This window comes from Drosophila novamexicana, unplaced genomic scaffold (genome assembly GCF_003285875.2).
Source record: "Drosophila novamexicana strain 15010-1031.04,08,12 unplaced genomic scaffold, DnovRS2.1 tig00000564-arrow-pilon, whole genome shotgun sequence".
NCBI classification, from domain to species: Eukaryota; Metazoa; Arthropoda; class Insecta; order Diptera; family Drosophilidae; genus Drosophila; species Drosophila novamexicana.
In genome coordinates, this window is record NW_020824810.1 from 1,278,598 (window position 1) to 1,303,683 (window position 25,086).

At 44.0% G+C, this 25,086-nt stretch overlaps 6 protein-coding genes and 1 non-coding gene across 11 annotated transcripts; 4 read left to right on the forward strand and 3 right to left on the reverse strand.

The window, feature by feature from the left end:
- Positions 1-1,720: 1,720 nt before the first annotated feature.
- Positions 1,721-9,369, forward strand: LOC115762503 (aldehyde dehydrogenase family 3 member B1). Of its 3 annotated transcripts, XM_030704743.1 has the most exons (13): positions 1,721-1,926; positions 2,047-2,129; positions 2,521-2,579; positions 5,243-5,423; positions 5,485-5,706; positions 5,768-5,931; positions 5,988-6,218; positions 6,284-6,481; positions 6,701-6,816; positions 8,289-8,424; positions 8,494-8,644; positions 8,829-8,942; positions 9,211-9,369. In XM_030704743.1, exons 2-12 carry the CDS (start codon positions 2,112-2,114, stop codon positions 8,847-8,849), a joined length of 1,497 nt encoding a protein of 498 aa, XP_030560603.1. In that variant the 5' UTR covers positions 1,721-1,926; positions 2,047-2,111; the 3' UTR covers positions 8,850-8,942; positions 9,211-9,369. The 3 variants fall into 3 exon arrangements, with proteins under 3 accessions (XP_030560603.1, XP_030560601.1, XP_030560602.1); XM_030704741.1 differs by lacking the exons at positions 1,721-1,926; positions 6,701-6,816 and adding an exon at positions 7,677-7,792; XM_030704742.1 differs by lacking the exons at positions 1,721-1,926; positions 8,829-8,942.
- Positions 9,370-9,550: 181 nt separating this feature from the next.
- On the forward strand, positions 9,551-11,206 carry LOC115762505 (NSFL1 cofactor p47). The gene is made up of 5 exons (XM_030704745.1): positions 9,551-9,740; positions 9,813-10,027; positions 10,082-10,510; positions 10,572-10,919; positions 10,978-11,206. Exons 1-5 carry the CDS (start codon positions 9,639-9,641, stop codon positions 11,108-11,110), a joined length of 1,227 nt encoding a protein of 408 aa, XP_030560605.1. The 5' UTR covers positions 9,551-9,638; the 3' UTR covers positions 11,111-11,206.
- A 123-nt stretch (positions 11,207-11,329) lies between these two features.
- Positions 11,330-12,880, reverse strand: LOC115762504. Its single transcript, XM_030704744.1, has 2 exons — positions 12,571-12,880; positions 11,330-12,515 (listed from the first exon to the last, which is right to left on the reverse strand). The coding sequence occupies exons 1-2, from the start codon at positions 12,834-12,836 to the stop codon at positions 11,417-11,419; spliced, it is 1,365 nt and encodes a 454-aa protein (XP_030560604.1). The 5' UTR covers positions 12,837-12,880; the 3' UTR covers positions 11,330-11,416.
- Positions 12,881-13,011: 131 nt separating this feature from the next.
- LOC115762102 (tetratricopeptide repeat protein 37) lies at positions 13,012-17,604 on the forward strand. Its single transcript, XM_030704203.1, has 12 exons — positions 13,012-13,321; positions 13,386-13,597; positions 13,655-13,847; positions 13,905-14,581; positions 14,640-15,054; positions 15,117-15,299; positions 15,360-15,544; positions 15,603-16,364; positions 16,428-16,859; positions 16,926-17,100; positions 17,166-17,353; positions 17,411-17,604. The coding sequence occupies exons 1-12, from the start codon at positions 13,220-13,222 to the stop codon at positions 17,565-17,567; spliced, it is 3,681 nt and encodes a 1,226-aa protein (XP_030560063.1). The 5' UTR covers positions 13,012-13,219; the 3' UTR covers positions 17,568-17,604.
- A 47-nt stretch (positions 17,605-17,651) lies between these two features.
- Trnay-gua lies at positions 17,652-17,742 on the reverse strand. The gene is given in 2 exon segments: positions 17,652-17,687; positions 17,706-17,742. It is a non-coding gene; the product is annotated as a tRNA-Tyr (tRNA).
- On the forward strand, positions 17,671-21,355 carry LOC115762103 (vang-like protein 1). The gene is made up of 2 exons (XM_030704205.1): positions 17,671-18,640; positions 18,759-21,355. Exons 1-2 carry the CDS (start codon positions 18,373-18,375, stop codon positions 20,261-20,263), a joined length of 1,773 nt encoding a protein of 590 aa, XP_030560065.1. The 5' UTR covers positions 17,671-18,372; the 3' UTR covers positions 20,264-21,355.
- Positions 21,356-22,016: 661 nt separating this feature from the next.
- On the reverse strand, positions 22,017-24,993 carry LOC115762032 (glucose 1,6-bisphosphate synthase). 3 transcript variants are annotated; one of them, XM_030704096.1, is made up of 5 exons: positions 24,846-24,993; positions 24,175-24,343; positions 24,017-24,118; positions 23,678-23,954; positions 22,017-23,619 (listed from the first exon to the last, which is right to left on the reverse strand). In XM_030704096.1, the coding sequence occupies exons 2-5, from the start codon at positions 24,321-24,323 to the stop codon at positions 22,276-22,278; spliced, it is 1,872 nt and encodes a 623-aa protein (XP_030559956.1). In that variant the 5' UTR covers positions 24,324-24,343; positions 24,846-24,993; the 3' UTR covers positions 22,017-22,275. The 3 variants fall into 3 exon arrangements, with proteins under 3 accessions (XP_030559956.1, XP_030559957.1, XP_030559958.1); XM_030704097.1 differs by lacking the exon at positions 24,846-24,993 and adding an exon at positions 24,803-24,818; XM_030704098.1 differs by lacking the exon at positions 24,846-24,993 and adding an exon at positions 24,675-24,747.
- Positions 24,994-25,086: the final 93 nt, after the last annotated feature.

Below are 25,086 nucleotides of genomic sequence, written 5' to 3' on the forward strand. Positions count from 1 at the left end.
AGCCGTAACCAGTCTAGTAATTGTATTTGTTATTGAACCGAACGCCGTAAACGTGACCCAGTGTCGTCGACCCGCAATGCCAAGTGGGAATGAATGGAAAAACGCTTGTAATGCACGTCACCCGGCGCCATATGCATTAAGTATTATGTAAAAAGTGTGTGTACAGCCAAAATGGGCCGAGCGAGGGCCTTGAAACTGTTTAGGATGGGGTGTTTATAAATCGTATATGTCAAGTGCAGAGCTTTTGCATACAGCTTGGACTTTATATTGCCGTGCAATAAATGATATGTGAAACGTGTTAATTGTTCTTTTTCGCAACGTTTAAATTAATTAGGCAATTTATTATTGAACAACTAATCGAAAAAGTTTGCCAGCTGTCAGAGTTTGTTTGCATTTTACACAATTAAAAAACCAAACATATGTGGCTGCATATTAATTTCCCAGTGAAATGGTGCTAAACTGTCATAAGTAGCTACCCTATGCGTGAAGGGTAGCTTGGTTTTATGGTGCATTGCAGCAAATACTCTAAATACTTAACTCATAAATCGCACGAATTTTACCTCTTAAATGAATCTAAACTCGCTTTCGCTTTAGGTATTTAGTTATGTCACATATTCGATTAAATAATCGTATTGCCCTACATATTACAGGGTATGCTGAGGAAAACTGCAGCTAGCAAAAAATCTTGTATTTACTTAATTTTCACTTTAGTTGCAACTGAGCTGCGGCTGCGTTTGCTTTCAAAGCTTAACAATTAAAGCTTATAATAATTGTTGAAAATAAAAACTAACAAATTGTCAACATGTCGGACAATTATCCACAACAAACGCAGTCAATACCCATTATTTATGTGAGTGACAAAAACACAAACAAAAAAGGTAAGCCTGTAATTATGAACAACTATTCTCTACAATTCTATTAATATTATTACTTAGATGCAGGCGATGGAACAACTGTCATTAATATTGGTAAGTAAACCCCTATATATATATATATATATATATATATATTTGCGCCATCATGCTGACTGGCGTCCAATCATCATTAGTGGGCAATATTTGGAGGTGTAGGTCAGCTGCACCTGGGTGGAATTATATTAAACAAGTGTTCAGATGGCATAGCATGTGTTTATATAGAATTTCCACTGATTGTATCAATTACCATAAAGATTAGGCGCACAGTTGTTGCGCTTGTTGCTTTTATCAGTATATAAACAGCAAATATATAAATATGTTTGCTGCGATTAGTAAGAGTTGACAACGCCAGCGTAGCAGAATATTTCATTCAGTATCAACCGGCATTTGTGCTGTGACACTTGTTTTGCTGAGGTAAAGATTTTATTTTAGATATACGCGATGTAAATAATATACTCAAACGCTGACTTATAGCTAAACAGATCTTCATTTAAAGCATCCGCATTTAAATTTCATAGAATTAGCTTACAGCCCGGCTCATTTAAATTTCGTTGTTCAAGCTTAGCCAAATAAACGTTACAAACTATCGGAGTGCGTCGATAACAGGCGATAACAGACCGGCAATAATCGCATTCCGATACTTGGTACTCAGTACTCGTACTCGATAGCCGAAATCGTTCACTCGCAACAGCTGTTTAGTTCACTCGGTCCGATTTGTATTTGTTGTGGGGCATTTTAAGCGAGGTTGGCACGCGGTGTTTGCTTTTTCGAAACGGGTTTAAGAATTGAATACGATTAAGGCAGAGCACAGCGGCTGATTTAGTCAACTGCTCGCCAATTCAATTTCAATCTTCTCGTCGTCGTGAACGTCGTCGGTTGTGTTTTTGTCTGTTATTTGTGCGTTGCGCGTACATTTATTGTCAATTAATCGCTCGCTTTTACGCCCCATTGCCACAGCTTCTGCGGTTAGCCTGTGTCTCTGTGCCCCGCCAACAAAAAAAAAACAGTAAAAGTAAATAAATATATATATAATTATAAAAAGTGAATGTGCAAGTCAGCCTCATTGAGACGGAGTAAACAAAATTTTTTATTCTTGTTTGTGTGTGTGTGTGTTTCTTCTTTTATTCCGCAGAAGCAGAAAGCGAAAACGCCGCGCCCGCACCCGCACCCGCAACCGCTCCTGCACAGCCTGATATAATGGCAAATTTCGATGATGTGAGTGTTGTACTCGATGCCAGTTGCCAGTTGCAACGGCAAAAGCAAATAAACAAAATTAGTTATGTAGTATGTGCCGCATGCAATTTATTGCGAGCACCACAACCAAAAAAAAACGACAAGGAGAGCAATAGTAATAACAATAACAACAACAATTATTAACGAACATTTGTGCACGTAACAAACATTAAGCCTTCTATTCGTCTGATTTTATTTGATTTTTGTCGTTTTCATTCGTTTTCGTTATCTTCCTATATACATGCATATGCGCTCATGTCCGTGCATCTGTATGTGTGTGTGTGTTGCATGTAACTCCACAACACGACCCGATCATTGCGAATGTGCAAAACCAACAACAACTACAACAACAATTGCGATGAACAACGAGCAGACACTGCAGCGCGCCCGTCTCGCCTTCGCCAGCGGCAAGACCAGGAACGTAAGCTTTCGGTAAGTAACTGTAACCAAAGCTGGCTTCGGCCGAAGCCCAAAACAAGCAATAGCAGCTGAGGCTGTTTAAATTTAATTATTATTATCTTTTAGTTAGTGCATGTGTAGTAAGCAGGTCGTCATGTACTGTAAATTACAAGCTTTGTCGCAACGCTGGCGGCGTCTTTAAAAAAGTAACACAATTCGTTACCACATGCAAACATTTGTATAGATGTAGTTTAAAAAAAACATGATGACACACGTACATACACATACCAAACAATATATACATGCACTCAGATATATCTGTAGTTCATTTTGGGTTCACAGTACAAACATAGAAAGAGCTTTTGAGCTCGTTCACTTGAACTTTGTGTCTTCTTTGGAGCTAAGGCGTTGCTCTGCTCTGATAAGAAATGTAGATAGCTATTTATATAACAGGACTGAAGTCTAAAAAATGTTTACATATGGAATTTAGAACAAGAGTCGGTAGTGCACACATTGGTGGCACCCTGCGCCCCATTCTGTGAATCGATTATTATCAGTATACAATCATTCATGTTTATAGTGTACCCATATATTAAAAGGGAAAAATAGCGCACTGGAACATTTGTACTCACTTTTAGCACTTTCTTTTGCACTAAATTTGCACACATACATATGCATTAGACTCTAGTGTTAAACAGGCCGCGATCTTTGATCCTATCTTCGTTTTGTTTTTTTTAGTACTTTCTCGAACTAAATTGCGACCAGCTAGAATAATTACTTTAATAGCTCGCATCTAGACATGACAATACATACAGTTATTTGGAGAGATATGATATGTACATGCATATATAAAACACACACACAGACAAGCGCCAAATTTGATATGTTAATAAACAAAAAAAAAAATACAAAGTGTGAAACGGAAGTGCGGAATAATCTTTGGCCCCCCGCGCCAAGGTTGATAGCCATTTAGTTTCATGATCTTTTTCTTGTTCAAATAAACTCTGAGGAAACGTGTCGAGTTCTGCGTTCATTTTTGTTGCTTTTCGCCTTCTTCTTTCATAGAAGCGCATAGAAAACATCTAAGCTTAAATACAAACGTAGATATATATCTATATCTATATATATATAAATACATACTATGTCGCCCAAAGCCAAAACGTTGCTTAGTATTTCTAAATTGAATATCAAGAGTTAATGCCACATGGCGATAATTGCTTCATTTATATGCGGTACGATATTTTCTATATATAATTACTATAATTTGCCTAATACACGTCATATCGCAGAATCGAGTGAAGCTAGAATTGCAACTGAATTTGACCCTGTTTAACCACTTGTTTTGATTGACTGACCGACTGATTGACGGACTGACTGAATGATTGACGGACTGACTGACTGATTGACTGATTGAGGAACAGCTGGAAACCCTAGGAATTAGACACGTGTCTAACTTAGGGGTTCGAAAATGGTTAGAAATTGCGTTGCAGACGTTTTTTTTTACACTTTTCGGACAATCCACTCCTCCCAGTGGAATTGGGGATCAAAGATTCGGACTCGAGATCCTCTCCGTTCAAACATTGCGTACAATCCACTAGAGAGTGGTGGATGGGATCAGATATTCGAGCTTAAGCTCTCCTCTTTATGAATCCACATTGCATGTTTCACACATTTCAAGCAATCCGCTCCTTCCTGTGGAATTGGGAGTCAAAGATTAGGGCTCAAACTCCTCTCCGCTCAAGCATTTCGGACAATCCATCCATTCTTAATGGAATTGGGAATCAAAGATTCCAGCTTAAGCTCCTTTCCGAGGATCTTTATGAATCCACTTTTCCAGTCGTGTTTCACACGTTTCGAAAATTCCACCAGCTTTACGAATATTTTCCCAACAAAATCGGGTAATACCAGCTGCTACACACACACACACAATTAACATGTGTATTATGTAGAACACATTGATGTTGCTAGCCTCTGAAACTTTCAGCAGCAGGTAATGCGCCGGTAGGTCGACCGGTTTTACAGTTCTAACTAGATTTCATTTAAATATATGTACATATAGATTCTGTATGTTGGCCAGCAGCGAGCAGCTGATGTCGCTTTGTTGAGTCATATGCGAAACGTAGAATCATTTTTAAAACCAAATTCTGTATAATTAATTAACAAATCGGTTTCGATTATCGATTAGCATTGACCTTCATCGTCAGATTACTCAGCATAAACGACGACTCTGATCTAAGGTATTTGCTATTCGAGTACTTGTTATTGTTATTGCTACTTTTCGCAAGTTCGTTAATTGCACAAAACTTAGCCGATATTAAAGATCAAAGACCGAAAAAATAGTTGGCTGTATTCTAATGTGATTCCTTGTTCTACAAGCTTGTCGTGTTGACAGCTGGCTTGTAATAATTGTATACCCTGTAATCATTTCAAATGGGTCAATCGCAACTTATTAATCCTTTAGCCTTCGGGATTTCACATAGATCCTAAGATATGTGTTAGCGGTTTGAACCAGCGCCCTGCCATTGACATGGTTTGGCTCAAGCCTTGGCTTGTCTTATATTTAACAAATTGTATTAAAACAATTGAATTGTTCATTTATTTCGGGTTTTATCCGGAGTTATTCAGGCTACAGGGTATCTAGTAGTCGTTCAACTTGTTCTCCTAATGTAATATCTCAATTATCTATCGTTAATTAGACGCAAGCAATTGGAAAATCTACTGCGCTGCTATGAGGAGCATGAGAACGAGATTATCAGCGCCCTGGAGGCTGATTTGCGACGACCCAAACAGGAGAGTTTAATTGTGGAAACGGAATTCATGAAGAACGACATCAAGCACATACTCTATCATCTGAACGACTGGGTCAAGCCCGAAAAGGTGCGTCCTCTACAGTACTCCACAGAAATATATAATAGCTAAACTGATTAATTTCTTACAGCCGGACAAATCGTTTGTCAATATGCTGGACGATGTGCAGATCTATAATGATCCCTTTGGCGTTGTCCTGGTAATTGGCGCCTGGAACTATCCGCTGCAGCTGTTGCTGGTGCCCGTTGCCGCTGCCATTGCTGCCGGCAATTGTGTCGTGCTCAAGCCCAGCGAAATCGCCGGCAATTGCGCCAAGTTCATTGCGGAGACAATACCCAAATATCTGGATAATGTGCGTACATGAAACTTCAATTCAAATGCAATTTATATGATTTTACTTTATCTGAAACCAGGATTGTTATCCCGTCGTCTGCGGCGGACCCAGCGAGACGGCCGAGTTGTTAAACAAACGCTTCGATTATATATTCTACACGGGCTCCACGCGCGTCGGCAAAATTGTGCACGCGGCGGCCAATAAGAACTTGACGCCCACAACCCTGGAGCTGGGCGGCAAGAGGTAAGCTGCTGCCTATAAATGTATAAATTGTAGATTAACTTAGATTATTATTGCAGCCCCTGTTATATTGACAAGTCGGTGGAGTTGCGCACAGCTGTCAAGCGCATACTGTGGGGCAAGCTGATCAACTGTGGCCAGACATGCATTGCACCCGACTACATACTCTGCTCCAAGGAGATGGAGCAAAAGTTCATAGCCGAGGCCAAGGAGGTGCTCAAGGAGTGGTACGGCGACAATATACAAAGCAGCCCGGATCTGAGTCGTGTGATCAACCAAAACAATTTCCAGTAACTGAACGCCTTCTCTCTTATATAAATTGTATTTGTAATTTGCTTTTGTTTGGCCGTTTCAGGCGTCTGTTGGGTCTGATGAAGTCCGGTCGCGTTGCCGTGGGCGGCAAATACGATGCCAGCGAGCGTTTCATAGAGCCCACAATTCTAGTTGATGTTAAGCCAGACGATCCCATCATGGGAGAGGAAATCTTTGGCCCCATCTTGCCCATTTACACAGTTGAGAATGCCTACGATGCGATCAAGTTCATCAATGCCAGGTATGTCTGTTCGTTGCGCCAAGCCCAAAGCGAGTGTGCTTATATCTGAATATATAGTCATATTCAAATTTCATCTCGCCTATCATTGTCCTCGATCATCTATCAAAAACACACACAAACATACGATTTATTTTGTTTGTCCCCCGCGAAAATGCATTCGTTTATAATTTGATAATAATGCCAACACATGTTCCGTTGAAACAATCCACACAAAATTAGAGAAAATCCGCTCGTCCTGTATATTTTCACATCGGAAACAGAGGTTCTCGATCTGTTCGTGAATGGCACACAATCGGGCGGAATGTGCGTCAATGACACGATAATGCATTATGCCGGTAAGATCCTGAAAATGTAAATCAAACTATGTAAATGGATGCTATGCGACTTCAACTTTGGCTGCGGTTAAATATATGTATATATATATATATATCTATATAGATCTATATATGTATATGTATCTATATGGTTTATGCATCTGCCCTTTAGCTACTTGAACTAAGCGTAGTGCCTGTTAAGTTCTTAATTCTGCAACAACAATTTGTGCATAAAGGTTGCGGTTGCCACCCCCCCCCCCCCCCCCCCCCCCTCTCTCGTTTTTCACCCCTTTGCCCGCCCTCTGCCTGTGCCTAGTTTTGTCTTAAGTTTGCTAAATATTTGTAAGTAAATTGTTGTAAACAAAAAATCTGGTGACGGTTCTGTTGTAAAAATTGAATTTCATTTCTTTTAGCAAACCTCCTGATTTCTGTGTATATTAATGTCGCCCCTAATCCCTTATATGTATATATAAAAGAGTTTGTAGCATTACGACGAGTCTGAACTGAAGCTTCCGCAGAAAGTCTGATCTTTGAGTAGGTTAAACGCAGCCAGGCAAAAGTGACCTGCCTGAGCGTCGGACTGACAAGCGGGCAGTCGCCGGCTCAAATCTAGCGGCAATTATCAAAGAAATGAAGAAAGTTAGCATAAGGCGTGAAGAGAACTCGAGCTGCTTATAAACCTAGCTGAATTCGATTCGATATTTCTCAATTTATAATACCAAGTCATTCGATTTTGTAATTCATCAAACTCTCATGCGCTCTCCAGACTGTTCCAGTATGTGTTTTAGTTAATTAGTTTAGCATGTTTTGTATAATATTTTTGTAGCCAATCTGTAACTGTATCTTAATTGTTTTGTACTTCCTTTCCGCTTTAAATATAGAGAAAAACCACTTGTACTCTACGTGTTCTCGAACTCTAGTAAATTGATCAAAGAGTTCAAGTATAATACAACAAGCGGCGGATTCTGCAGCAACGAAACAATAATGCACGTCGGAGGTATATATGTACAAAAAAAGAAAAAATGTAGAAATTTAGTTTTTAATTGAGACTTGACATTTAATTTAGAGTCGTGTTTATGCAATTTGAATGTAGCACAAAATCGTTGAATGTTGACTTGTCCGCCCAGCTCGAAATTATATTGTAAATTGCAACATATTTATATTTTGCAAAAGTAACAAATCAAACCGAGACACAAATACCCTGCCAAGACACACACACACACACAACGCCTAGTAAATGTGTTTATATTAACAATTTGCTTGTCGGAATTGGTTTGAAATTGTTTATTTAATTGGCTTTTGATTTAATTGCGAAATGCTTGCTTGTGAAATAATTAAGCAATTTGTTGAGTGCGAATATTTAATTAACAACCGGGTGTTTGGCTGTGCAAATAAAACTAAATAATATTGCAGTGCTGCGACTAACACAATTATAATCCGTATATATTTGCTTTGGCATTGATAAATAACATTTTGGGATATCCCCTTAACAGTTGATACCCTGCCTTTTGGCGGCGTCGGCATGAGCGGCATGGGCAGTTATCATGGCAAATATGGATTCGATACCTTCACGCACAAGAAGTCGTGCCTGGGCAAGAACCTGGCCATGCTGGGCGAAAAGATGGCATCGTAAGTGGCATATTCTATGCATGTTTATATACACATATATTTAATTCCATTTTATATGCTATCGTACAGGGCACGCTATCCGCCGTATTCGGATCGGAAGAGTTCGCTGCTTTCGTTCCTGTTGCGCAAACGCCGTCCACTCCCCAATTTGTATCTGTCACACATATTTGCCGCTGGTCTTGGCATTGGGCTCACATTCTTGATGAACTATTATCTGCAGGTAAGAAAGGTATATTGTGCAGCCGAGGCATTTGTTTGTGCCAATATTAATCAATGCGATTATTTTACATGCATATCATACGTATTTCATCGGGCCAACTACACCAAATCCCAATCATATGTGCACCACACACGCATATTTGCATAAATTCCAATTCATGCCCAACCTACGTCCAACTTTCTAGGGCAAGCTGTTGTCGCGCTAGAACCCATTAAATCTATGGGTCGGACTTGGGCCGTAACACACCATGAGCCAGTGGACTTTTGTCATTTATACTATATTTGGATTCGCATTCGCAGTAAATGCACAAGCATTTAGTATTAGTTAATTTGTTCTAATGGGCTTTGTGCTTTGTACTAACTAGTATATTAAGTATTAAGCATTTAATTACAAAAAAAAAAAAAAACAACTTGATATACATAAAACATGCATCCTTTAACCCATTTACAATGTAAATAACCTTTTCAATTTGATTGTACACTTGAAAAACATAACATAACACGTATATATTTTCTCTTATTTAATTGTTTTTATTTACAATTCAATGAATCGATTTATATTTTCAGAAATCAGAATCAAACTAAATATGAGCATGTACTTTTGTACTTTTAATACGCAAAACGGTGGGTGATGTAATGCTATTGGATACTCCGCTTTATACTAGTTATTGTTATTTAGTTGCTATTTAAATAAACACAAAAATAAATGTTAAAAAAAAAAACAAATATAGCTTTAAGCCGCTCGTTACATTTATTTAAAATGCCCGCCCAACAGTGTTGCCATATGGCGGCGGGCGATAACAGCGATAACATCGATTTGAAGCAACCATGCGTTTTGGCATTTTAAGCATATTTATTAAAATGTGTATAGGGGCACACTGGCGCCAATATTAATTTTTAGAGTCACACTGAATTTTTGTCTATCATTATCCGTTCACTTGGCTTTTATAATTTATTTTGTTTTGGACAGAATACCGTATAAAAACATCAACAAAATGGCCGCTCGCGGCGATCTAATTGCACAATTCATTGAAATCACTGGCAGCGATGAAAATGTTGCTCGTTTCTATCTGTCCAGCTGCGACTGGGACATTGAGGTAAATTTAACAGAAACCCATTAACAAAGAAAGGTCAAAACATGAAATGAAAATTTTATATAAAACCTAAAGCAAGCACTTGGCAACTACTGGAGCACACAATCGGACCAACCGGCTATTCGCACACTAGTGGGACAGTCAGAAAACCCGACACCGGCACCGGTAACAACTTCAAGTGCTGCCGGCGCCAGCGCCAGCGCTGGCCCCGCCGCCGCATCGGCAACAGCCGCTAAAGCTGTGCCGGCGGCAACTAGTGCTCCACCAAAGGCTTCAAGTGCTAAACCAAAGTAAGCAATTTGGTTAGTTTGTGTGTTGTCCCTTGACCTATTCTTGGTATTTAGGTTCGCCACGCTCAGCGACATGTCCAAGCAGTCGTCCAGCGATGATGAGCATCAAGCCTTTTATGCCGGCGGCTCTGATCGTTCGGGCCAGCAAGTCTTGGGACCGGCAAAGCGTAAAAACTTTCGCGAACAACTAACCGATATGATGCGCTCCGCTCAGGAGCAGAACATTGCCGAAGTGGGCGTCGGTCCGTCGACCAGCGCCACGGCAAACGTAAGCGGCGGCAATGTTTGGGGGCAGGGCATGCGTCTGGGCATGACCAACAATGATCACACGTCAGTGGGCGCCAGTCGCCCGGCACAGCCAACGGAAAACAAGCCGGTTGTGGTACTTAAGCTCTGGAGCCAAGGCTTCTCCATTGACGGGGGCGAGCTGCGTCACTATGATGATCCGCAAAACAAGGAGTTCCTGGAGACGGTGATGCGTGGGTAAGCCGAAGGCATTTGGTATTTAAAAAAAAAAACATGTGTTTTCACATTGTCTACTCAGGGAAATTCCACAAGAACTGTTGGAAATGGGACGCATGGTAAATGTCGATGTAGAGGATCACAGACAGGAGGACTTCAAGCGTCAAGCAGTGCCACAAACCTTCAAAGGTTCCGGCCAGAAACTGGGCAGTCCCGTAGGCAACATTGTGAGCAACAAAGAACCAGCCGCTACGGCTACCCTCGCACCGGCCGACGTGGCCAACCAGGAGGCCAGTGCACGTGATGCCATCAATTTGAATGCTGAAGCTCCATCAACCACACTCCAAATACGTTTGGCAGACGGCTCGCGCCTGGCGGCTCAATTCAATTTGACGCACACCGTCTCGGACATACGTCGTTTTATACAAAAGTAATTTGAAGTTATACCGTTTCTGTAGGCAATCATTAAAACGCTTGATTTCTTGCAGCGCACGTCCGCAGTACTCGAACAGCAATTTCGTGCTGGTGTCGTCGTTCCCAACACGTGAGCTAAGCGATGACAGTTCCACAATTGAGAAGGCTGGCCTTAAGAATGCTGCGCTGATGCAACGCCTTAAATAAACTGTTCACTGTTCAGATAAAAGATACAACAAAATAATAATAATTAAAATACAAATGGATATGGTGCATTCAAATTGCAATACAACCCATAAACAAAAACAATACAACTACAACATTCGCAAAATACTTTGTATTGCCAATTCGATGTTTTATAATTGTCTATTTCTTATATATACACAATATAAAATTGAATCGTGTCCATTGGAGAATTGTCGTGGCAAATGCGTTATTACGCTTTATGGCAGTCAATTTGAAATCTCAAGCTTATGCTAACTAGTGTGCTACTTAGACTAGGCGTATTACTATTCAAATGAGTAAATCGACCTCATTGCGCAGATCATTGATGTGATCCATCAGATCCGCGCGCACCCCATTGCGCCAGTCGTGCAGCCCGTCTGCGCCCACCTGCTGACAGTCGACATAGCGATGCGCCAAGCCGCTGGATAAAGGCAGCTCAACGGTTGTTGCTGTTGGCAGCAAGAGCTGCGCCGCCGGCAGCTCCAAGCGGTGAAGCAGCAATTTGTAGGGCAACTTCAGCTCGGGATCGTATTGCACATTATCGACAAGCAACTTTTTGCGCTCATCAAAGCAAACAGCAAAAGTGGCCAGCTCGAAACGTGGCGTTGCCGTGGCATGAACGCGCAGCAGCTGCTGCACGGAGCCCTTGCCCAGTTGGCTAGCGAAGCGTGCGTTCGGATACACCAGCTCGTTCGGTGTGAGCAGCATGGTGAAGCTGGCATAGTTCACATTGCGCAGCAGGCAATCCGTCTGCAGCAGCTGTCGTATGCGTGCGGCGGTTGCGTTTGTTTGCAGAAACGGAAAATTGAAGGGCAATGCATATAAGTGCATGTTGGTGCGATCCAGTAGGCGCACGACTTCTTCCGGCAGCTCGTCATAGTTGTAGACCAAAAAGTGTTCCACGCCCAGCGCCTGATGAAACAGAAAGAACTGCAGCATGGCATCCGCATTGCGTGCAAATCGCGTGCTCTGATCAAAGCTGACCAAATCCACGCAAATTGTGGCCGGCAGCCGCACCTGGCCGCTGGCAACTGACGCTGCTGCGGTTGTGGCTTTGGCAGCTGGCTTAGCATCTGCTTTGGCAGTCGCCCGTTTGAGGTGGCGCAGGCGCAGTTTCACCTGTCGCTTGATGGGCGACGTCGTATCGCTAAATAAAACATACTGCGGCTGGCCGAAATTGCGGCTCACTTGACAGAAGAAATTGTAGTTGGTGAATGTGCTGGCCTTGTCATCGACCACGCCCTCGGCGGCATCGCGTTGAAAGCGAAACTTGCCCTGGACACTGCGTCCGCCCACGTCGAAGCTGCAGCGAAAATCGACAACAGCTCCCTTTTTGCCGACAACAATAACGTGCGCCTCTCCACCGACGACCAGCTCCTTTTGTTTCCTAAACAATGCGTATTTCAATTAAGAATATCATTATATTAGACAGTTTACTGTACCAGTACGCGGAGTAGGCATAGAAGGAGTCACCTATTAGCTGCCAAACCGGCAGCGGCTTGGAGAATGCCGATTTGGACAAATGCTGCAGATCTTCGCCTGCTGTGCCGTTCTGTAGGCGTCGCAGGACGGCTGCATCATTGCGGCCAAAGAAGTTGACATACTTTAACACATATTTAAGGCGATTGTTTTCGCTTTTGTACATCAAAAGGACGCCAATGCTGAAACAGGATATCAGCAGCAGCGCCAATTGCTGATATTTTCGCATTTTTTGTCGCCTTTTTCAACTCTAAACGGGAAATGTCCCGTACGACAAGCAGCGTACAGTGTTGCCCTATCGTGCGATTTAATATGCACCAAGACTACAACAGTTTCTTCTCACGTTTGCGACAGTCAAGGGAAAACAAAGAAATTGTTTAATTAGTTTATTCATGTTTTACATTAATTATAGAAATTACACAGTATTTGACTGTCGTTTTGATTCACAGCGCCTACAAGTCGAATGAATTACAGTATATACGTACGTCAGGGTATTCGCTATTCGGCTGTGCGTAATGTGTTCTGCTTCTTATGGGCAAATATTGTTCTCGTAGGGTCACACTGACTTTACCACCTCTCTTGAAATAAGCTCAAATTAAATCTCTTTTTTTTATGATTTCCACAATGAGCGCCAAGGAATCAAAAGCCCTCATCAAGGACATACGAGAAACAATAAAGCTGGCCAAATACGGAGACGCCATACACAAATGCCAAGTGACGACAAATTCCAATATGAGTTCTCTTCGTTTTCATTTTGCTGATGTGACGTTCATTTCAGCGACTACTCAAAAGCGACCCAAAGAATCATATGGGCTACCTGTTACTCGGCGCCGCCTACCAGTACGTGAACAAGTCCGAGGCGGCCAAATATCTGCGCAAATCCATCGAGTACACAGACGGACCGGCCACCGTCGCCCTGCAGGGGCTGGCAAATTGCGCGCCAACTGCGGAGCTGCCCCAGATTTATGATCAGCTTGTGGACTTAGTGCCGTAAATGCAGCCAGCAAAAGCTAAACAACAACTCTTATATACGATTCATAATTATAGTGAAAAGTGCTTGGACTACTACGAAAAGATCTTTGCACTGGCCTCGGATGCGGCATTGTCCAAGGTCTGTTTGGGCATATTCAAAAAGCGAGCTGAAAATCCGAATGACAGCAATTTCACTAAGATTCTGGAATATCTGGGCAGAATATGGTTTTCCAGCGAAATGGAGATATCAACTGCTGAGAGCCAGCTTGTAAGTAGGTTCCTTCTTGCTCGGCAAGTCATTAAATTCTCATTTATTTTGCGTTAGTACAAAATGAGCATGGAACATCTCGTGACTGCCGCAGATACAGATCTGAAGGGCATGGTATATAAACGCTATCTGAGGTGGCTCTACAAGCAACAGGACTTTGTGTCCTGCATACGCAACGCCTGCAACATGACCGTGTCGCATCCGCGTGATGTCTACGGCTACGAGTGGATATGCAAGACCTATTGCGAGAACCATGATCGGGCGCACAGCGAGGCCTGGCAACGGGAACTGCCCCTATCTATACATACATACGCCGAGCAGCTGCTGGCACTGAATCCCAACTCAAATTTGGCATTGCTCGTCAAGGCTTTGGATCTGTTTGCCCAGGAGCAGTATATTCAGGCACGTCAGTTGGCGCTGCAAGCGCTGGAATGCCAGCCTGGCTACAGGGTGGCCCAACAATTGCTGGCGCGCATCCATATGAAATTGGGTGCACACAGAATGGCGCTGCTGCTGTGGCAGGAGCTGGGCGAACAGCACGAGGAGTATGCGCAGTGTCTGTCATACGGGAACGATGCCAAACAGCTGCAAGAAGCTGTCAGGCTTCTTAAGGACAGCCCATCTAAAGGCGAACTAAATATCAAGGCTTTGGCGCGCTGCTATTGCAAGCTAGGCGAAACGCAGCAGCTGCAGAGTTTGCCCTTGGATGCGGTCACACGCGCTGAATATCTATTGTAAGCTATATAGTTTGCACGACACGTTATGCTTTTATATGTCTTATGTTTTTTGTAGAACACCCACCGAAGCGCTGCAAGCTATGGCCAGCAACGAGTCCTTTGAGGCACAACTCTTGTGTGGCAAGCTGCACATGCAGCTGCAGCACTATGCCGAGGCACTCAACTGCATGCTGAAGGCCGCACGACTGCAGCCGCACATTGCCGAGTGCTTTGAGCATTTGGCCCGTTTGTATCAGACGAATGGCGACATTTCACGCGCTCGCAAATGCTACGAGAAGTGCGTCAGTCTCAATGCCCTGGCCGAACAGGCTGTAGATGCCCTCAGCTGCATCTATCAGCAGCTGGGCGAGGAGGAGCTAAATGAAGCACTTCTGCTGAATACCCTGCGCCACATGAGCAACGACGCGGATGGCATTCGCTTTCAGTACAAACTGGGCTTGCACTTTTTGCAAGTCAAGAAACTAGATAACGTAAGTCTAAGGGCTTTAATTATCAACTGAATATACATCTTTCTATTGCACATTTCTTTTAGGCGATTCAATACTTTCGCATTGTCATTAAGCACGATTTTAAATGCATGGCCCATTGGGAATCTCTGGGCGATGCTTACGCGGCACGCGGCTCCTACAATTCCAGCATACGTGTCTTTCAAAAAATACTCGAGCTTTCGCCCAACAACTGCTATGCGAAACTCCAAATTGGTGTCATCAAGACGGTTATTATAATGAGAATATTGAATGTAATACCTTTATGTTAATATATTATTTCCTTCCAGACGATACGCATGTATCCCGAGGCAATTGCCGACTTCGATGAGCTTCTCAAAGAGCATCCGGATTATTTGCCGGCCTTAAAAGGCGCTGCCGAAGCGCACATTGGCCTGGCGCACAACCTTAAAACTCAGAATCTTTATGGGCGCGCCAAGGATCATTTCCAACTGGCTCTTGGACATTTGCAAAGGTCTGACTGATAACAGATATATCTTATATCAGCTGACCCACATTTTGCATCTTCACAGCGCTTTCTTGGACACCAAGGCTCAGGGCATGGTTTGGTTGTGGCGCCTCACGGCCAGCGTCTTGGTGCAGACAGCGCAGTTGCCCCAGTCTCTGGCCAATTTGGATGTGGCTGGTAGTTTGGCCAAGCGAGAAGAGGAAATCGCTTATCTGTCACGCAAGGATCTATTGCAGCTGGCGCAAAGATTTTATCTGTGCGCCTTGAAGCTAAAGCAAAACACATATTTGTGGTACGAATTGGCTTTGTGCAGCTACTACAGCGCCGTCTATATGCCAGAGGATGCAAAGGCTCACCTGGAGACTGCCACCAAGGTGTGCAAAATGGCCATCAAGGAGAGCCCGAATCGCTGGCACAACTGGAATCTGTTGGGCGTTGTCAATATGCACGCCGCCAACGAGAATCTGCCTGTGGCGCAGCATTGTTTTATTCAGGCAGTTGTGCTGGATCGAAAATGCTACACGGCCTGGACAAATCTGGGCGTGCTGTACATTAAGCTGAACGATATACGATTGGCCAACGAAGCCTTCAAGCGTGCCCAACAATCAAGTCCCGTCTATCCAAATGCCTGGATTGGACAGGCCCTGGTGGCCGAAATAATTGGCGAGCGAGAGGAGGCATTTGATCTCTTTCGACATTGCCAGCAATTCGGCTATCATCCGGAGGCAGCACTAGGCTATGCACACTGGGTGTGCCATGAACTTTCCAATCCGCATGCCAAGAAGCATATCTATGCGGATGTCTATGCCTTGGATGCCATCAATTGGTATGTTATATTCATTTAGTTTTCCGCGATTCCATTGATTGTCCTTTGTTTCGTTGTTTCCAGGTATATACAAAACGAGGAGGCGGAGGCCAGCGTTTCGTCGTTAACTATTCAGGGATTCTTGTGCGCACGCCTGAAACTGTACCAACAGGCAATCAATGCATATAAACGCGCTTGCAAAGAGTCGGAGCCGGGTGATGATCGTGACAAGCTATATACAAATTTGGGCTATCTTTACTTGAAGCTGGGCCAGCCCGAGCAGGCGGTTAGCGCCCTAAACACGGTGGCCCATGCCACATTTAAGCCCATAATTGGTTTGGCCTTAGCCTATTATCGCTCTGGTCAGCTCCAAGAATCGTATTCGATCTATAACTCGGTGCTCAGCAGCGTTGTTGGACAGAATGATGAAAAGGCAGCAACTATTTTGGTGGCAATGGCCTCCATGGTCTATGCCTATCAGGGCGAAACGGATACCAAAACATTGCTATATCAATGGTAATCAAATCAAATTAGCCTACAATCTTTGCCAAAGCTAATCGACTTGCATTTCCTTCACCATAGCATACTACTCAAAGACGTGCCTATCCAGGCATTGTTCTCGGCCTGTGCCCTGGGTGTACTGCATCGGGACAACGAGCTGATTCAGATTATTATGTCTGAGCTGCGGGCTTACCATTTCAACGAGACGCACTGCGCAGATGTGGCCTACCTTACGGCCCACAACTGCTTAATCAATGTAAGCTATGCCGATTGGCTTTAACCATATCACATATTACATTAAATTTCTATTACTCTGCTCAGGAGGGTCCCCGCCAGGCTCTTAACTACCTACAAAAACGTGTACGCATGTTTCCTCACAACGCTGCCCTGCGCAAGATATTTGTCAAGTTTCTGCTTGACTATTTCCATGAGGATTCCGCCTATCAACGCGCCATAGCAAATATGGCTTTGATTGCCCTCAAATTGGGCCACTCCAACATGGGCGACAGGTATGCTATTTCTCCATATATATTCTCCACTTAGTTAACTATTCTTTTTTGTTTTAGCATTAAAGCCAGCGAGCAGTCGGAAACGACCATCCTTGCCAGTCGCGCTCTGGAGCCTGTGGACAAGGAGCATTCTCTAAAACTCATTCAATGCGCCATACGCATGAATCCAATCAATCAGCAAGCAAGGCAATTGCTTGCCAGCATAACTGCGTGATAGTCCGAAAACGAATTAAAAATTAAGAACAATAAAATAGTTTAATTTTTTAACTATAAAGGAAGGAAAGAGAAAAAGTAAAAATCCTTCGAGCCGGAGTCGAACCAGCGACCTGTGGATGTCTACAAGATTTTCTCACTACAGTCCATCGCTCTACCAACTGAGCTATCGAAGGCGCGTATCAGTGCAGCACCCAATAGCATTCACTTAACGACAGCAAAAACCCAACATTTTCCGACCGAAAGGTGTTGCAAAACACCAAAAAGCTTTCGTGTGTATGTGTGTGAAAAAGGCAGTATTTTTTTGTTTAGTGTGGTGACACTGGCCGCCATTCTTTCTGGTCGGGGTTGATGCAAAACCATAGTGAAATAAAAGCAGTAAAATGTGTATTAAATAGTGAAAAATATCAATGAAAACAACATGCAAAAGTAGTTAAAAAGTTTTAATGCGCTGCCTGCCTTGTTAGTTAGATAAATTCGTGTGGAACGTTTTGCAAAGCCTTGCTGCAACCTGTGCAACAGAGGGAACGGCGTCTACTTGCAGCAGCGACAACGACTCCGACTCCACCCTGCGCACCGCTTGCACCGAAATACCTATGTATGTGCTGCACACACATTCAAACGCAACACATATGCACATGTATATATACATGAATAAAAAAAACCTGCTGCCGTTGGCCGTAATTACAGTTAGACACTAAAATAGCAACACGGTCAGTTAATTAGGGTACAAAGCGCGAGTTCAGGTGGCGACGGTGACGGCGACTGGAACGACGCCCACGCACGCTTCCAATTGCAATTTTGCAATGGAAAACGAATCCGTCAAATCGGAACACAGTGGACGCTCGCGACGCTCTCGCAATCACAATAACAACAGCAGCAGCGCCGGCGGCGGCGGCGGTGGTGGTGGTGGTGGAGGAGGTGGAGGTAACGGTGGAGGCGGTGGCGGTGGCACCGTAAATAACGGATATCACAGGGATCGTTCGCGACACTCGCATCGCAGCACGCACTCATCCAAGTCGGGCAAGGGACGCGGCGACATGGCGCCCTATCAGACCAGTGTAAATATGACGGGTAAGCAGTCGCAGAGGGGCCTCTTCTGGGTTCCGGTATAATCTACGGATTCAAAATGGATTTCGATTGAATCTAGAGAACAGGTCCCATATATGACTCACAGTTAAATCCCTTCCAGGCGACGAGTCACGTGATGGCCAGGAGGTGATCGAAGTGCAAATACTGCCGCAAGATGAGAATTGGGGTGAGAATACGACAGCCGTGACGGGCAACACATCGGAGCAGAGCATATCCATGGAGGACATCAACAATATGTGGCATCGCGAGAACGACAAGGGCTTCGGTTTTGCCTGCCGACGCTACGTGGAGTCCACATTCTATTTTCTGCTCGGCTGTGCCGCATTCTTCTCACCCGTTGCCATGGTTGTGATGCCGTACATTGGCTTCTTTCCATCGGCCTTCGATCATCCGGAATTGACGCAAACGGTGCGCACCCAGCTGCTCGCCTGCAGCGAACAGTGCAAGGGCCAACTGGTCTCGCTGGCCGCCCGCCTGCTGCTGTTGGCCATCGGCCTGTGGGCTCTGTTTATGCGCCGCACAACGGCCAGCATGCCGCGCATCTTTCTCTATCGCGCCATTGTCCTGCTGCTGGTCACCATTTGCACCTTCGCCTATTGGCTCTTCTATATTGTTCAGGTCACGAACGGCGCCAAGATTGTGGTCGAAACCGGCGGCGATGCTGTCGACTATAAATCCCTCGTGGGCTATGCCACAAACTTTGTGGACACGCTGCTCTTTATACACTATGTGGCCGTCGTGCTGCTGGAGCTGCGCCATCAGCAGCCGTGCTACTATATCAAGATCATACGCTCGCCGGACGGCGTCTCACGCTCCTATATGCTCGGCCAGCTGAGCATACAGCGCGCCGCGGTCTGGGTGCTGCAGCACTACTATGTCGACTTTCCCATCTTCAATCCGTATCTGGAACGCATACCCATTTCCATATCGAAGTCGCAGCGCAACAAAATCTCGAATAGCTTCAAGTATTACGAAGTGGACGGCGTCAGCAACTCGCAGCAACAGAGTCAGAGTCGCGCTGTGCTGGCGGCGAATGCGCGTCGCCGGGACTCCTCGCACAACGAACGCTTCTACGAGGAGCACGAGTACGAGCGTCGCGTCAAGAAGCGACGTGCACGTCTCATTACCGCCGCCGAGGAGGCCTTCACCCATATCAAGCGCATACACAACGAGCCAGCACCAGCGTTGCCGCTGGATCCGCAGGAGGCGGCGCAGGCCGTATTTCCATCGATGGCCCGGGCATTGCAGAAATATTTGCGTGTCACCCGACAGCAGCCGCGGCATACATTCGAGAGCATACTGAAGCATCTGGCGCACTGCCTGAAGCACGATCTGTCGCCGCGCGCCTTTCTCGAGCCCTATCTGACCGAGTCGCCGGTAATGCAAAGCGAAAAGGAGCGCCGCTGGGTGCAGTCCTGGTCGCTGATCTGCGATGATATCGTCTCGCGACCCATTGGCAACGAATGCACCTTCCAGCTGATACAGAACGATGTCTCACTGATGGTCACTGTGCACAAGCTGCCACATTTCAATTTGGCCGAGGAGGTGGTCGATCCCAAGAGCAACAAATTTGTGCTCAAGCTCAACTCGGAGACGTCCGTATGACAGCATCATCAACAGAGAACGCCGCCGCCCATGGTCACGCCCACGCACAGCAATCAAACGCAATCCTCGTATTTGCATGTCTTTGTCTGAGATGCTGCCTAACTGGCATTTTAAAGGTTTTTATAATTTCTACCTTATTTTGGTCCGATCGCAAAGTGAGACAGAAAGAAACATAAGCCGGCCAATGCCGGGCAATGCTCGCTAGTATTTTATATGATTAGATTGAAACTTTTAAGCAGCTGCGCTCCTGAAACTTAGAAAGGAATGGACCCATTTGAATTCGGAGTTTTTCTTTAGGAGTTAGGAGTTGACCATGCTCAAGCCCAGTGAAATACATAAAAATATCCTAAGCTAACGCACACATATCACACGTCCCCTTGAAAATGACAAAACACAAAACTGACTTACAAGTTCCCAAAGTATTAATCTTAAGTAAAACTCAAAACAACTTTCGAATGCAGCTTCAATTTGTATACTGCCTTTTTCGTTTATTATTATAGAGAATATCAGCTAAGTTAATATTAAATCGATTCCATTTTGGCCAGCTGTAAGGACTTGCGCCAAGAGTGTATCCCGGTATTGGTATGCAACACTCTGGGCGCGATTCGCGTCAGATTTTTAGAAGGTTTTTGTAACTCAAACCCAAACTGCTGCGACTCGACATATCTATAGAGATAGATAGATAGATAGAGAGAGAGCTCTCCTGTAACTCGAATGTAACTTGTGACAAATACATAACTTAAGCAAGAGACTGCAATAATGCATTTTATATACACTCAAATCTCCGACTAATATATATATATATTTGTACTAACTACCTAATCGGTGCGTAGCAACAGACTAGAGCACACACTAGGCAAGAAAATTGATAAGCTAAAGTAAACATTCTATTATAAATGATAAGTACTTACATACCCCCTATATACATATATATATATATATATTGTAGCGACAACTTTGCCTAGTTTTGCCCACTTTTTATTTCATTTTCTAGCCAAATGCTTTTTACCAGCACCCTTTCCTTTACTCGCTCGATCCATGGCCTATTTATAGATTTACGTACACTCTCCAGCTGTATTAATAAATGGGAAATAAATCTCTTCGACGGCTTTTGTTCAACTTAATTGTTTACATAAACAAGCATTTCTTCAGAATTTGAGTCGCATTATCTTTTCGTATGCGTCATGAATGTGTATTATGTGTGACAAAGGGTATCATAATCCGTTCAATATGCAAGTGACGCAGAGGAAGTCAAGTTTTTAACAATTGCGCACTCGAGTCAACTATGCGTGATAAGGCTTAAGACCCGAAGGCCTAAGACAACAGCGTGCAGACCGAAGATTGTATACCCTATTTTCTATATGTCCCATAGGGTATACATTTTATTTTTCTTCAATAGGCTATACAAGCTTCGGCCTGCTGATTCTTCTCGAAAGCCTCCGGGCTTGAAATTTTCAAGCGAGTCGATTTGTCTGAGCGTCGAGCTAACAGGCGAGAAGTCGCCGGCTCAAATTCAGCAAAAAAAACTTGATTTATAAGTGTTTTAAAAGTTTACCTCAAAAAAATACATGTTATATATGCTTGATTCCTGCTTTACGACTTATATAGATATATTCATATGAACAAAGGGAATTCGTTTTATGACATAATCGTAATACCCTTACGGTAGGGTATAAAGTAAAAAATCTGATTTCAATTTATGATAGTTTGAATTGGTTTCGAATAGAGATTGATTCGATTTGTGTTTGTGCTAGTTGGAAATGTTTATTATGCATAAATATTGTGCTTATATATGGTACTATATTTAAACATGTCTATTAGTATTTGCTTTAATATAGTATAAATATCAGTTAGTGACTAAATGCAACAGCTACATAAATGTGTATTTGGTTTTGTAGAGTGTTCCAAGTGCTGCTCCTCTAAAGACAACTGGAAGGGAGAGAGGGAGAATTCATACACAAGCGTATTGAATGTGCGTAGTCAAATTCGGGTTATATTTAAAGGGTATTCATTCAGTCGGCCGACTTGCGCTGCAGCTGATTCTTTTCGGGCTCGTAGAACTCATTGACAAGCGCCTCTTCCATGTCTTGGAGCGTTTGGGTGAGCTGGTCCCAGCCCTTGTCGGCCGGCTTGCCGCACATCTCGGCATAGTATTTCATTTTGGGCTCCGTGCCGCTGGTGCGCAGCGTGATAACCACACCGTTCTTGAACGTAAACGTTATCATCTGGGAGCTGGAGCTGACCGGCAGGATGGCCCTCTTGTCCGCCGCGCTGCTGTCATAGCCCGTGGTCAGATCGCGCACGTGCTCGATTTCGTATTTGCCATTGAGTATGCTCCGCGGATAGGTGTTCGCCTGGCCATTGTTGAATGTGCGCAGCCGGTTGAAGATCTGTTGGATCATTAGCTGGTCGGAGCAGGTGACATAGGAGCAGATGCTCGTGTGGTAGCCGTAGATCTTGTATATCTCCGTCAATTTCTGTTGCAGTGTCATGCCCTTCTCGTGGTGCAAATAACGTGCCATTGTAGCGACATGGGCCGCAGCGCTGACGCCATCCTTGTCGGGCACATTTGTGGAGATCATAAAGCCGATGGCCTCCTCGAAGGCAAACAGCACCGTCATGCCGGCCAGCTCCTTCTCGATGGCCTTGTTGGCCATCCACTTGAAGCCCGTCAGAGTTTCGCAGAAGATGAAACCGTCATTGGCCGCCATTGATTTCAATATCTTCGAGCTGACCGTGCTGGCGATCATCACGCACTTGGACAAATCTGCATTTGGATGGCGCATCTTATGCATCTCTAGTGCCCACCAGCCGAGCAATGCGCCCAGCTCATTGCCGTTGAATAGCTTGTACTTCTTATTGCTGGTATCAAATTCGGCAACTGCCAAACGATCGGCATCCGGATCGTTGGCCAATATGATATTACATTTCTGGTCCGTTGCTGTTTTAATGGCCAGATCCAGGGATGTCTTGCCCTCCTCTGGATTGGGCATGGGCGTAGTTGGGAATTCCGGATCGGGCTCAACCTGCTGAACAACAGGCACAACTGGCCGCATATTAACCTGCTCAAAGGCCTTCGACACATACGTATAGCCAATGCCATGCATGGCCGTGTACGCAAAGCTCAAATCACACGTCGCATTGGCTTTTAAAAGTGAGTCCGGAATTGTCTTTAGCAAAGCATCGTAATAGGCAGGCTCGACCTGTTCGTAAGGATCGCTGAGCAGCGCGTTGGACCACAAGGTTGCCTCATCGATTGCCCAATAATTCTCCGCTGGTTCCAGATTTTTAAGTATGGCCTTGTGTATGCCCGAATCGTGCGGGGAAATAATCTGGGCGCCGTTCGTCCAATAAACCTGCAAATAATCTATGTATAAGCCTACACAGGACTCGAATTGAGTGCAGTTTCCATACCTTGTAGCCGTTGTCCTTCTTGGGATTGTGCGATGCAGTCACCTGCACGCCAGCCAAACAGTTCAGCTTCTTGATGGCGAATGGCACAAAGGGCGTGGCCGCATAACGCTTAAATAGATAAACGCGAAAGTTGTTCTTCAAGAAGACAAGGGCCGACAATTCGGCAAAGCGCTTGCTATTATGTCGCGCATCGTAGCCAAAGACAATGCCACGTTCCGACCAGGACGACTTGTCCGTATACTGCTCCTTTAGATAAGCACAGAGTCCTTGGGCGGTTCTGGGTAAAACGAAATAATAAATCACTTGTAATCGGAGATTTTCTCTACAATGGAAACTCACTGCACAACAACCAAATCGTTCATGGAATCGAAACCCGCTCGCATTTCAGCACGTAGCCCGGCCGTGCCGAATGCAATCCGTTTGAGGAGACGCAACTTGAGCCTGTTGAAAGATTGCACTTGGATTAGATGTTTATATTGAGCATATTCATTACGTACGTGCCCCAATCTTTGGCCTCGATCAGCTTTAAAATTTCTTTCTTCGTTTTTGGATTTCGATCCCATTTTACCCACTTCTCTATGAGATCATCCAATTCCGCATCGCCTGAGAGCGTCATGTTTTTAAGTTCATTTAAATCTTGGGCCATTGGGAGCTATGTTGAAAAATCTAGAAAAATATTTAAAACAACTCGAGGAGTATTAAAATTGTTGTTCATTATTATAAGAGCATATTCCTTAAAACAACTAGCAAACTTTTTAAAGAGAACTTCCTCAACTTATCCAATGCTCGAACCAGGATTCCCCTCACTAGTTCACTTAGACAACTCGTCTATCTAGGACATGCACCCGATTTTATTCCAGTTTTTTTTTAGAACGTTACAAATAAGTACAAAATTCCTTCGGGACACCACAAGACACAGCAAGGACGTTCATTTAGCAACGTTAAAAGAAAAAACATAATTCTTTAACCACACACACACACATGCACGCACACGCACACATATTAAAGAAGAGATGAGTAATTGCAGCCGTGGTCCGATCTTTTTCTCTCTTAATTGATGGCAACAGCAGCTGTTAACGACACACACCCCTATCTAGAGTGACAAATCACATTGAATGTACGCACATATGCTTGCACGTATTTATTTATGAATTGCGGCTTATCTCACCCGGTAGTTGGTTTTTTAATGAAGATCCCGCACGAAGCCTCGAACTTGCTAGGGAACACCAACAAATCGCACTAATGAGACCGTGAGTTGCAAACTAGCAATTAACCAAAATCGTAAAAAGTACAAATTAATCCCGAAAATACCAACTGGATATTAAAAAAATACCATCTTAACTAAAAGTCGCAAAGCAAACGTTTATTTTTAAATTTGCAAAAGATATATATTTTTTGGCACAATTTAT

Bases quoted from the DNA above. Each gene is read 5' to 3' on its own strand.
- LOC115762032 (XM_030704096.1), bottom strand. From the start codon at position 24,323: ATGGCCCAAGATTTAAATGAACTTAAAAACATGACGCTCTCAGGCGAT. The intron at 24,119-24,174 runs GTACGTAATGAA...ATCTTTCAACAG, and splicing joins GAGGCCAAAGATTGGGGCAC to GCTCAAGTTGCGTCTCCTCA. The intron at 23,955-24,016 runs GTGAGTTTCCAT...CGTTTTACCCAG, and splicing joins AACGATTTGGTTGTTGTGCA to AACCGCCCAAGGACTCTGTG.
- LOC115762503 (XM_030704743.1), top strand. The intron at 6,219-6,283 runs GTAACTGAACGC...TGGCCGTTTCAG, and splicing joins ATCAACCAAAACAATTTCCA to GCGTCTGTTGGGTCTGATGA. The intron at 6,482-6,700 runs GTATGTCTGTTC...ACACAAAATTAG, and splicing joins ATCAAGTTCATCAATGCCAG to AGAAAATCCGCTCGTCCTGT.
- LOC115762103 (XM_030704205.1), top strand. From the start codon at position 18,373: ATGGAAAACGAATCCGTCAAATCGGAACACAGTGGACGCTCGCGACGC. The intron at 18,641-18,758 runs GTAAGCAGTCGC...AATCCCTTCCAG, and splicing joins GACCAGTGTAAATATGACGG to GCGACGAGTCACGTGATGGC.
- LOC115762505 (XM_030704745.1), top strand. From the start codon at position 9,639: ATGGCCGCTCGCGGCGATCTAATTGCACAATTCATTGAAATCACTGGC. The intron at 10,028-10,081 runs GTAAGCAATTTG...CTTGGTATTTAG, and splicing joins GCTTCAAGTGCTAAACCAAA to GTTCGCCACGCTCAGCGACA. The intron at 10,920-10,977 runs GTAATTTGAAGT...GATTTCTTGCAG, and splicing joins ATACGTCGTTTTATACAAAA to CGCACGTCCGCAGTACTCGA.
- LOC115762504 (XM_030704744.1), bottom strand. From the start codon at position 12,836: ATGCGAAAATATCAGCAATTGGCGCTGCTGCTGATATCCTGTTTCAGC. The intron at 12,516-12,570 runs GTACAGTAAACT...CGCATTGTTTAG, and splicing joins TATGCCTACTCCGCGTACTG to GAAACAAAAGGAGCTGGTCG.
- LOC115762102 (XM_030704203.1), top strand. From the start codon at position 13,220: ATGATTTCCACAATGAGCGCCAAGGAATCAAAAGCCCTCATCAAGGAC. The intron at 15,055-15,116 runs GTAAGTCTAAGG...CATTTCTTTTAG, and splicing joins AAGTCAAGAAACTAGATAAC to GCGATTCAATACTTTCGCAT. The intron at 16,365-16,427 runs GTATGTTATATT...CGTTGTTTCCAG, and splicing joins GCCTTGGATGCCATCAATTG to GTATATACAAAACGAGGAGG.